Here is a 12,537-nt window from a genome sequence, read left to right as displayed (position 1 = left end):
AGGGGGGGGATTTGACCTCCAGGCCAAGTGGCTGTGAGAATCAGCTGTGTCTGCAGTGAGAGAACTACTGTCCTCTAGGGAGGTGCTAATCTCGCCTTTGCCTGAGGCTATCGGGCCAAAGCCTGTGCCGGTCGCTTGGGCGGGGCGGGTCCCACGGGATCAACAGGGCGGGCGGAGAGAGAGAGGAGGTATGGCCGCTCTCAGTCCTGTCCCGGGGGGTCTTGAGTCTGTGCCCCTAAAGACTCGCCCGGATCTGGAGCTCAGAGTCTGCGACTCCCTCCCGATTGAAAACGCCAACCGCGCCCTCCGCCGCCAGCCCGCTTGCTCCGTGCACTCCGCACCTCAGAATTTGACTTCAGCACTGCGCCTCCTCTGAGTGTCCGTATGCGTTACTCTTTCCTCCTAGTTGTAGGACTTCCACTCAGCCAGCGTTCCTGTGGGTCTGGGTGATGTCCGTTCAGTCTTTTAGTTTCACTTTTGAAGTGGTTGTTCGAGGCAGCAAACTCCTGCGTTAACCTATGCCGCCATCTTGGTTCTCTCCCACAAATAGTTCTTGTCATAGAGTTTGTAATCCTTGCGACTAAGTTCTTTATTTTCATCCTATTTGGTGTTGTGTTATAACTTCTGCAGCTTCCTCACATTTCCTCTCTCCCCTTCTCATAGCAATGATGCCATAGTCATTCACAAAACTGGCAATTCCATTCTAGCCTTCTCCTTAACACATACATGCCATCACAAAACTCTGACTTCATTAATACTTTTGCTCTAGTGAGGGCTTTTATCTATTTACCCTTTTCATTTAAATTATAGTATCCACAAAATACCACGTGCGGGCGCGCATGTACAGTTCTATTGAAACTTCGTGGCCTATGAGCAGAAGTCGGTATTTTGTGGAAGAGCCAAAGAGCCAAAGAGCCGCATGTGGCTCGCGAGCTGCAGTTTGCCAACCACTGATAGACCGTAATTGACCTTCCCTCTGGCTTTAACCATGCTCTCCACACAGCCCACCACTCTGCCTCAGTGAAAGCTCCCACTACGCCCCAAGGCCTCCAGCTCTGCCCTGTGGGCTTCTCTGTCCACTCTTTTTAAAATGTCCTTCCTCACTGCTTCTTTTGTCTTACTGCCCACACTAGTCTTTATGACTTTTTCCTCATAAACTTTGACATATAGAACAGCATTTCATCAAAGAGTTGGTCCTTTGCATTCCTCCCTTCAAATTATCCAGAATATCCACCGATTCCAAGAATCTATCTTGTTACCGTGCTCCCCTGACCCCCCCAATCCAGGATCTCCTTCCCACGTGCTTGCCCTGAGCTATCTGTTCTCTGTCACTGGGGCTTAAGACTATAAGTGCCCTTAGGAATGGAGCTTTGTCCATTGTTTGAAATTGTTTGAAACAGTCCTATCTATTGTGCAGTTTTGGGTCCACTTTTGTTTCCATAGAAATATAAATCCCAACAAACACAAAATCAAATGAGTTCCCAAAACAATTAGTTGCATTATTATGGTTTTCATCCTCATAGCACACATTTTTAGATAGTAATATGGCAAAACGGAAATTAAATTTTCAAAGGAAGAGCTAGAAAAGTGTAAAATGACACATCAGGCACAGTAGCACCTAAATTCATGAGTTTAAAATTGAGAAGAGCATTGCTTATTATAAAGTGACAAAACTTTAAAATTTTTATTTATTTCACTAGTTCTCAAATATTACAATTTGACTTGTATTTCTTTTCCTTCTCTCTCTCCCAGAGGAAATCAAGCTTATGACATGTTTTAGATATTTTCATAATTTGGATCACATTGCATTTTCATTCAATGTTTTTGCAAAAAACTTTTATGTTGAAATATGGAGATCCAGGACATTCATTTTAGCTGCTGAATAGTATTTCATTTATTGATCCATTCCCCAAATGATGGATATTTTAATTATTTCCAATTTTTCACTATTAAAACCAGTGAATGTTTAAATGTGTAAGAATTTCTCTAGGGTATGTCTAGAAAAGTTGTCAGGACAACAGGTGGAGACAAGGACATGTCCTGGGCAGCCTAGAGGTAAACCAGGCACACCTTTAGCTTTCTAGACATAGTCGAAAGTTCCTGAAAGGGGGAATGCCATTTTACACTGAGACTGTAATTGTTTCTAAGTTCCCATTTATCCACATGACCTACTGGGTCTTACAGGTACATCTTTAAGACATTGTCTGCTTTCAGCCTGGATTGACACAGGCTAGTATTTTAAAATCATTGGGTTGAGAAGGGATTGAGAAAGGGGAGAAAGAAGTCCACAGGTGAAACCCTGAATTTTGTATGGATCTGTGGAAAGAATTTTATGGCTTCCAAGACTGTAAAATGGTCAAACTTCCTCATTTTATATATGTTGGAATGGCCTGGAAGACTTATATGACTTGCCCAAGGCCACATGAATAGCTAATGGTGGGAACAGAATGAAAACCCTGATGCCACTTAATGCCCTACCTAATTTTTCTTTCCATTAAATTGAGCCACTTAAAGCATTTTGCTGTGTCTTCCCTCTATACTATTAGTTTGTATGGAAATAAAAATAAAGTAAAAACAAAACTATAGGGATGTGGAGTCCTCCATAAAAGTACAACTCTGACATATCTTTAACTTCCTCATTACATCCTTCATTTTTAATATTTTGCAACAAATATTCTAGTGCTTTTGCTTTCGTTTTCTATTTTATCATATGTATGTTATCCCTTCTGATTCAGTCACAAGGCATTAATTTGATACATCATACCTACCTTAAGAAAGCAACAATTCTATCTGTAAACATAGGTTGATTTTCCGCCAGGGTTTGAGTTCAGACATGGCCTTCAGTGCACTTGCTAGATAATACTCTAATTTTTCTAAAATTAGGAATTTAAAGTAATTTTGAAAAATATTCTGGCTAACTAGTGTCTGTGTGGGTAAGTGTGAAGTAACACTGAACTTAGGTGGCTCCGCCCAAATGTGTGACCCTGGACAAGTCACCACCCTGCAAACCAAGTTTCCTCATTACAAAATGAGAGGTTCAACATGATTGACTTCTAAGGCTCACTCATTAATATTTCATGAAGTCATAACCCTATAACTACTGTTTTAATACATCCAAACAAATGCATATAGGTATAAGGATGGAAACATAAAAGAAGAGAAAATACACAATTATATATTCTGCCTAAGTCTTTGTAACTAAAAGTAAGAAATTTCTCATTATGACTGATTAAACTTGTAGCCAAACTAAGCTTTTAGCCAGATCATAGAGCTGATAAAGGAAATCAGAGATAAGCAGAGGGTGCAATGGGATAGTCTTAGATAACAAAATAGCTTTAATGTTAGTTCTCTTCATGTCTCTTATTGTTATGTGGTTCAGAGTATTCCTTGGGTGGTTGGCTGGTAGGGTTTATTGCTTTCACAAGGTTACAAAGGCTGAATTGCTATTCTTTGTAGAAATTGCATATCCCATAGGGAATAATTAAGACTAATGAGAAGTTGGAAGCAGAACCATGAATTGAGTTAATGTTTCATTCTTTTTCCCTCTTAGGACATCTTGTTTGAAAAGAAGGTAAGAGCCACATTCTTTGAATTACTCCAAAAGCTCACATTATCAAATCACCATTATAATTCACATTTGGAGATAGGTGTGACTAAAAAATGCTTAACTATATTTAAAAAGAGCCACTCTATTTCTAGGCCACCATCTAATTTCTTTTAGGCCACCATATGCACTGCAGGTTGGAAAATTAGAAAAAAAAATTAATGTGATTTTAGAGACTGATTTTAGAAATTAATGATAACCAAATGACATAGTTTTTGCTTAGTTTTATATGACTTCTTTTATTCTAAGCATGTCTCTGGCACCAACTACTTGGGGTCTGGGGTGTGGGAGTCCTTCATTTTGGGAGGTGTGCCTGTAATGGGCAGGGGCAGGGAGAGTGTTCCTGGCTAAGAGACAGAGCACAGAGTTGCCCCCTGCTGCCTGCTGATTGACTTTAAGCTCATTTTTCCTGACAGTGGCCCATATTGGTTGGATAGTAAATTACTTAGCACAGAGATGACCATCAGCTTTCTGAGGACTCCTGTACTGAACATGTGTTTCTTAACAATAAAAAGTTTGGAACGTCTGAACTTTGTTCGCTAAACTGCTTATTTAACATCAGAAAATTTACATGTAATCCTATATAATAAAGAGCTAATATACTAATTAGACCAAACAGCAGAACAACTATCTGGATAATCTTCTGGACACAGCCAAGGGCTGGCTGAGGCAGGCAGGGCTGTGAGGGCTGGCTGAACCCCTTGCTCAAATTTTGTGCATCCAGCCTCTAGTATTGCATAAAATAACAAGAGTCAACCAAACCTTGTAGACCATATTTCACTGAATTATACGTGTTCAGATAAACCATTTTTATGTGCCATTAAGACAAGAAAACACTCTGGTAATTAAACTATGATACAGTGCCTTCTTAATTACGATTTTTCATTTTATACTTATGCAATGAGTCCTTTTAGATTTATTTAGATATAGATTTTTAGACCCTGTATTGCTTTTGTACATACATATATGAAAATATATAAGCAAGATAAATTGGTTATTTCTAAAATTTCTTCACATTCAGAGTCTAAAGCTGCTGAATCACTTTTTGTCTGGGAGTCATTGATGTACTTGTTTTTCTATAAAATACTGGTGTCCGTTCCGTCAAAAGCACTGGTAATCCAGCATTTCTTGCGTACTACAGTAGTGCTTCTGGAGTTTTCTTCCATTTCATTCTGTAAGTTGAAGTGCTAATGCAGAAAATAGCAATTTCATCATGACTGAGCTCTCTCTGATTTCAGAGATGCTATCATGAGGAAAAATGTGCATTTTGAATTGATTAAATATGGTTTAAGTCAAATGTTTTCCTTTGCTGAGTAAAGGACTCTTTGACATTTGTATATTATTGAGCTCTGATGTGTTATATAATAGAGAAAGAGCAGAAATTCCGAGAGTCCACTGAAAATGTTTATCCTTCCCATTTTTAAACTAGATGTCATATATATATGAAGAGATAGGTGGTCTCTTTAATTTAACCAAGGCAATGTTTAATAATATTTTAGCTTATTCAATTATGTTCTTATGAGGTCTGAATTTTCCTAGAAGAATTTATTAGGAAGAGCAAAATCTCCATAAACTTGCAAGATAAAATTCCTTCAAGGGAGAGTTTCATTTAGTAATGTACTGAATGAGATTTGAAATGCTCTGTTTCACTATGTGTTAATATTGTGTTTCATTAATGATTCAGTGTGAACCCAAGATTTGTAAATGTGAGAAGGGCGATCCAGGCGAACCAGGCCTTCCGGTGAGTATATTTCTCCTTTGAGCTTAGGGTCAAGTCAGGAAGTCCTAGCAAGGATCACTCTACTCACACTTGAAAATACCAGGACTATTCTGTGCTGTTGAAAGGCAGTTGCGTGCAAAAAGCAGCAAAAAAGGAAATGTTTTTTCTCTCTTTTGTTCCTAAAAGGATACCTTCTGTCCTTAGGAATAAGCCTGGGATTTTACTGACCTGAACTAAGGTTTAAAGTGATTAAATTGTTCTCCCAAAGGTTATTTCAGCATCACTTCTTATGTGGCAATTGGGGCCAGAATTTCCCAATACTGAAGTGAAAATATAAAAAGATCACTCAAACACTCAGTGCTTTAGGCAAAGCTTTGTTTGTTCCGCCTGGAAACAAGCGACACAGACCTCTTTGTCTTTACACTCATCTAAGAGCAATGCCGCATGGCCTTGTATGGAGGAAGCCCAGGTCAGGGAGCCTTGGGGTTTAGAGTGAATTCTGTGACATGGAATAGCATTATGATGACTGGAGATGCTGAACATTTCTCTAATAGCTGATCATCCGATAGCATCTATGCTTCCTTTTCAGTATTTCCTTTATTTGATTCCAAACCTTAATGTTCAGAAGCACAGTAGAGATATTTCACAAAAGTGGATGGATAAAATGTTTGAACTAACACTTGTATTTGGGGATGGGAAGGGAAATGCGTGCTGTGAACTTCTTAGCCTATGACACATGTTACCTTGAGACTTGAGTCCTAAGCTTATACGTTTTCAACCCTTCTTCCCAATCAAGGCATTAGGAAGTGGGGATGTTTGTCTTTTTTACTTCAAAATACAAAGTTTGATACATTACATGATAATGTGATGGCCAGTAGAAGCTGACTTTAGCCAAAGCAAAGGCTTAAATTTCCCTTCCTATAAAGTCTTGGTTTATACTTATTACAACAAGGGATTACCAGTGGAAGGTTTACTTGTGATATTCAATTATGTTTTAGAATGAACAGTAGCAAAACTTGCCATAACTGAGCTAACCTGACAATTTCAGTCAATCAATATTGTTAGAAGAGATAGTCCCATGTTGTAGTAAGGATAAAGAACTGTGTCATGTAACATTCATTGGGTGCCCCCCCAAACCAGTTCTCAGAAAAGTGAGCTTTTTGATGGTTTGAGAATAAGAAAACGAAGCACCTTTCTGGAATAAGATTTGGAGAATTCTCTTCTTCCGTCTTTGGAGATTGTCTTTCGGATATCAAGAAGAGAGAGAGAGAGACATTATCCTTTTTTGGATAATCTAGCGAACCAGCCTATTTAAGACAGTGCAGCTTTCCTGGTATACAGGAAAGGAGAGAATAGAGTTGACTCTACCAAGATTGTTTTTTACAATCTTCCCTCATTTTATGGGATGAAGCTGATCAGAAATTAGTGTAAGGTTTAAGAAACTAACAGGATGGCTGTTCAATATAATCTTTTTTCCTGTTTGCCTGTAGGGTACCCATGGAAACCCGGGTATCAAAGGTGAGCGAGGACCAAAAGGAAACCCGGTAAATGAATGAACAGCTTTCCTTTAAATCAGTGTGTCTTCTTCTAACTTTATTTCTAGAACAAAAATTAAGAGCATTGTAGTATATGTCAATGCCAAAAATCTGATGATTTCTGTGAAAAATACAAAATGTTCATTTCCTACATTAGCTATCTGTTTTTTGTTAGCTTGCATTTACAAATTCTGAGTAACAAATGGCCGTTTTAGTCAAAACATCTAGGAAACTTTGGAACCCAACAAATAGAAGCTTGTAATTAAATAGTGATGTCCCATATTAATGAGTACAATGTCCATGAATTATTAAGACATGTTCCAAGTCAGACTGACATAGACACTTATGTTTTTATAGATTCACTTTGTAGATAACTGATCTACAATAATAATAGAAAAAACACCAGATTTTCTTTCACACTTCAGGCATTTTCTCAAATCTTTTCTTTGTGTACCCATCAAAAAATTATAGATTAATTACTTTTAATGATCTGTTCTGATCATTGTTGGGATGATGGTGTTCCAACTTTTAGAGTGACTGAAGGTATCACAAAACAGAGATTAGTAGATATAACTACTATGTGAAAATTTAAGGCTAAATTATGCATAATGAACATAATGATTAAAATAAAAAGGAAAACATATATGGAAATGTTTTTACCAAATACAATGGGCATTGGGTTAATTTCTGTAGTACATAAAGACAATGACATGAATAAGAAAATACCAAGCTTCTAATAATTAATTGGTCAAAGGACACAAATAATTTCCAAGAGAGGAACTAAAACCAGTAAATAAAGAAATAGAAAAACATTTGATTTTACTATATAACTGAATGAAATTTAAAATAGAGATACTGAGGTACTCATTAATACAAATAATTCACACTGTAGACACTTTGGCATTCAGGGTTGTTGGGTTATATTTTGAGGCAGGGAAGAGATCAATTTTCTAGTTCACATAATTTGGTTTAGTCTGTGTTTCAAATTTTTAAAAAAATTTCTTTTTTTATAACAGTTAACACAGCAGTATTAAAATCATAATAACTAGTGGTAGCAATATGGTGGTGAAACTAGTTTGCTCTTCATTGTAAAGGTAATGTGGCACATTGTGGAAAGCAATTAGGCACTACATAAGAGGCATTGAATATTAAAATATTTAACCCGATGATTTATTTCTGAGAATATACTTAGGGAGATAATGAAAAATATAATGTTAGATGCATGAAAGTATTTTTGTCAATTGCATGTTTGTCAAAGAAAGGGAATGTAAAGCATCTTTGTAATCACACACACACACACACCTACACTCACCTTACTAGCATATGGGTTCAAACTGCCATTATGTCTTCTTTGTGTTTTGTTTGTTAAATACCTGTTATAAGTCTATGTTCACATTTCATTTATTTGGCTTTTAATTTTGTGCCACAATATATATTTTCCTAAGTCTTACTGAAATCAAGCAATCACTCTTTAGGACATTTTGGAAAACATTCCAAATCCCCTTGGAGAAAAGCCAGAGTGGCTGGCTCCTAGTGGGTACAGTGCTATATTTGAGAACAATGGCTGTGTTGTTAAACTGGGATGCAAGACTTGGCCTTAGCTGTGAAAATGTACCTGGATTCTGCACCCTCTACATCTGGCTTCACTTTAAAGGGCTAAAGCTATCTGAGCTGCTATTTTCTTCCCTAGATTGCATGGTCAAAATGTCAATGGGAAAGGCCAAAGAATTTTTCCCCCACTGGCTTGTCTCGCTAATCTGGGAATTCTGAATAGTGCATTTTATGAGCAATCAGTCCCTCTGCATGGCTGTGGAATTCTGACTGAGTTTTTTGTTTGTCACAGGGTGATGCTCAAAAAGGGGAACCTGGAGAAAGAGGCCCAGGGGTATGTACACAACTGGATTGCCTTCCTAAGGAAGTAATCCCAGGGTGCTAAGGTTCTGTAATTGACCATTTTGACCCCTGGAGTGCAAGTGCAAGAATGATTTATATCTACGGGTACTAGTGATGTCTCACACAAGCAATCAGACAGATGGTGAGAGGAGTGGTCAACCACGTGACATTCCCTGATACTAAATTGGACACCTGTGAAAGGCTCAAATAAGAAAAATATTTTGCTTTACTTCTTGTATTGTTTTTTTCAATAAAGAGAAAATTAAAATTCTGGAACTACCATGAAACATAATTACAGAAAAATGTTTCATTAGCATTTGGGTTAGAATTGCAATAGTGTAGTAAATAGCAGAGAAGTATACAGTGAACAAAAGGAGGCCATGATAATTCTCTCTTCTCCGTGTCTCCTTGGGTGAAAGCCCAGAGGTTTTAAAAACTGCTTTCTTCATTTTTTAAAATTAACTTTATGAAAGAATCTGATGGACAGTTTAAAAATGTCAATGGAAATCCGTTCAGAAATTTCTGTTATTTATTCAGGAAACATTTTTTAATTATCTTCCTTATATAAAGCATGCTTACTAAGTGAAAATAAAATTAAGACAAAGCACTTATATTTTTGAAATATTTATTATCTCAGAGGAGAGATAAGATTTAAAATAGCTACTACATGAAGCAGAGTGTCAAAATATTGTGAAAATTGCATGCACAAAGTATTATGGGAATTCAGAAATTGGAGTTGGCAGGGCAGATTTTATGGGATGACCCCTAAAGGGTGTAGTATTGTGACAGGAAAAGAGAATAGGAAGGTGGAAGGGACAGGCATTCCATGAGCAGCAGGCAGAGAGAAGGCAGTGTGTTGGGAAATGGTGAGATAGGGTGCCTGAAGAGTGGGTGCTCTATGCCGGTTGTAAGGTCTTGGCTTTGCTAGGTGATGGGCACTTCCCCTGAGATTTTAGATGAGGCATATGACCCAAGACTGTGTATTTGGAAGATTAGTCTGGCATTGCTCTAAAAGAGAAATTTAAGTGGGAATAAGCACTTAGAAGGTTTGTTGCTACAGCCTATATGAGAAATAACAGGGAACTGGCTAGAGGTGCTCTGGAGGATATGAAAGCCACCAGCCACCTGTGTTTATTGAGCAGCTGAAACATGGCCAGCCCGAATTGTGGCGTGCTTTAGAAATAAAGTACACACCAAGTTTGGATGACTTAGTATCCCCAAAATAGATGTAAATGATCTCATTGATATTCTTTATACGATTACATGTGGAAATGACAGTGTTTTGGACCTATTGGGATAAATAAAATATATTATTAAAAATTCATTTCACCCTTATGTGGTTTATTATTTGGTTGCTATCAGTTTTCTTTCTTACTTACTTCCTTTCATGGCATTTTTTTTTTAATTTCAGAGATGACGGGAGAGGGAAAGATGGATAGAGATATCAATGATGAGAGAGAATCATTGATCAGCTGCCTCCTGCACGCTCCCTACTGGGGATCGAGCCCACAACCTGGGCAAGTGCCCTGACCAGGAATCAAACCCTAACCTCCTGGTTCATAGGTAGATGCTCAACCACTGAGCCACGCCATCCAGGCTTGGTTTTTGTTTTTTTTATGTGGCTATCACATATGGGGCTCCCATTTGGAGCTCCCATTCTATTGAACAGAACTGGGCTACAATGATGACAAAGTAGAAAGGAAGAGGACATTGTGAGAACCATGAAAGGAAAGAAATGATAGGATGTGGGGATTCACTCTAACGCATATATTCAGCAAATATTTATTGAGCACCTTCTATGTGTTGGGCCCTCTTTTAGGTGCTGGAGATACAGGAGTGAGCAAGACAGACAGTCCCTGCTGCACAAAGTGTCCTAGCAGGGGAGGCAATAAATAGGCAAACGAATGAAAAGAATTTCAGGCAGTGAGAAGTGCATGGGAATATGAAACAAGGTCAAGAGGATGTTCTGGGCAGAAAGAGCAGCAGAGACAAAGGCTCTGAGGTGAGAACAGTCTGGGCCGCCTCAGGAAATGGAAAGAAGCCAGACTTGATGAAGTGGGTGGGAGGCGAGGCTACAGAGGCAGGCAGAGGCTAGATCACACAGCGCCTTGTTGGCCTGGGTCAGGAGAGTGGATGTAAAATAGTGCAGTGGAAGCTGTTGGATAATTTTAACTGGTTGGATTAAAGGAATGTAAGGGGGGAGTAGAAAGAAAAGATGATTATAAAATTTTGATACTGTGTGATTTGAAATATGGTGATACCATTCATAGAAATAGGAAAGCCAGAAACAATTTTGGCAGAGACCCACAAGTGCAGTTTGGGATATTTTAAAACTAATAATTAAGATGCCATGAAAAGCCTGGATGGCATGGCTCAGTGGTTGAGCATCTACTGGTACCTATGAACCAGGAGGTTAGGGTTTGATTCCTGGTCAGGGCACTTGCCCAGGTTGTGGGCTCGATCCCCAGTAGGGGGCGTGCAGGAGGCAGCTGATCAATGAGTCTCTCTCATCATTGATATTTCTATCAGTCTTTTCTTCTCCCTTCATCTCTGAAATTTAAAAAAAAAAATGCCATGAAAGGAAGTAATGAAGGAAGAAAACTGATAGCAACCAAATAATAAAATGAACCAGAGATTTCAGAAAGAAAAACAAAACAAAACTGTATTGGTTCCTTCTAAAATGCAGTCTTAATTCTTTTAACATAAAGTAATGACAGAATTTGAACTATGGTTGTATGATGTAAGCGGTGGAAAGCACCCCAAGTTCCCTAAGATTAGAAGTCTAGCTTTTTTAGTGCTGCTAACACGAATTGTTTTAATAAAGACCCTAATTTAACTGTTTATACATGAGCCTTCATTTTAAGCACCATCCTAAAAAGTAAGCCACTTAGGTGAATTAATATTCCCCAAAATGAATTAAATTGCAGCAACAATATCTTGGGTTAGTTCCACTTTTATCTTCTATTTCTCAGTGGCCACTCATTTGACCGAGAAGTGTTCTTACCTCCTTGAAGTTTTCCTTTTTACTTTTGTAACAAAGTCACACACAGAACAAAATGCTGTAGGCTGACTTACATGTAACTGCAAGAATAGTTTTCTATGCCACTAGTTTCTACAGCCCACTTAAAATCAGTCTTACAAGTCCATTTTCATACTTGATAACTACAGTTGTATGAAGAAGACAGAAATCCTATATGAAAAAGACTTGCTGTTGTGTAAAGTTGGTAACTTCCAGTCCCTTTTTTATTCACTATGTATTACTCCAGGAGCTTATGGGCAGTGACATATGGAGAGGGCTGTGCAGGGTTCCCAAGAGGAGCAATGGAGCCCCTTATTTAGCATGAGATAAAATTTAGTAAATCAAAGCTCACTGTCTCATTAGGGTAGAAAAAGGAACCATTCATTTCCTTGATGTTTATATTCTAGACTGAATGTGAAAGAGGGACCATAAAGAATATAAACATTTATGCACATTTTATAGGACATTCATTATTCCAGCTCATTCTCAAAGCCAATTTCTCTACTAGTCCCCGTGAAAAATTCTCAGTTGTGATTGCTCATAGTTTGTTTAAAAGTCAATGTAACAATTTGAAAGGACCCTTGCAGGTCTTCACTTGTACAATGAGTTTCAGTGTCTAGTATCTTCTTCAGTTTCAGGCCAAAGGGCAAGAATTTGGGTTTGAAAAAATACCTGAAACTGAGAGTAAATATAATACATGGAAAATTAGTTTCTCTTCTCCTTAGTAAATGCACAGTCCCTAAGTGCAAAGAGAAATAGCCTAGGT

General features: G+C 38.1%; 1 protein-coding gene across 1 annotated transcript in view; it reads left to right on the top strand.

Moving 5' to 3' along the window:
- The window catches only part of COL28A1 (collagen type XXVIII alpha 1), a 139,266-nt gene that overhangs the window by 9,019 nt on the left and 117,710 nt on the right, over positions 1 to 12,537 (top strand). Inside the window, exons 4-7 of the mRNA XM_015558260.1 lie at positions 3,551 to 3,571; positions 5,289 to 5,345; positions 6,815 to 6,868; positions 8,703 to 8,777. Of these exons, the coding sequence (XP_015413746.1) occupies positions 3,551 to 3,571; positions 5,289 to 5,345; positions 6,815 to 6,868; positions 8,703 to 8,777 (207 nt within the window). The remainder of the gene's footprint in view (positions 1 to 3,550; positions 3,572 to 5,288; positions 5,346 to 6,814; positions 6,869 to 8,702; positions 8,778 to 12,537) is intronic.

The sequence above is a fragment of the Myotis davidii genome, unplaced genomic scaffold (genome assembly GCF_000327345.1).
Source record: "Myotis davidii unplaced genomic scaffold, ASM32734v1 scaffold187, whole genome shotgun sequence".
In the NCBI taxonomy this organism is placed as follows: Eukaryota; Metazoa; Chordata; class Mammalia; order Chiroptera; family Vespertilionidae; genus Myotis; species Myotis davidii.
This window is presented reverse-complemented; position numbering and strand designations above follow the sequence as displayed.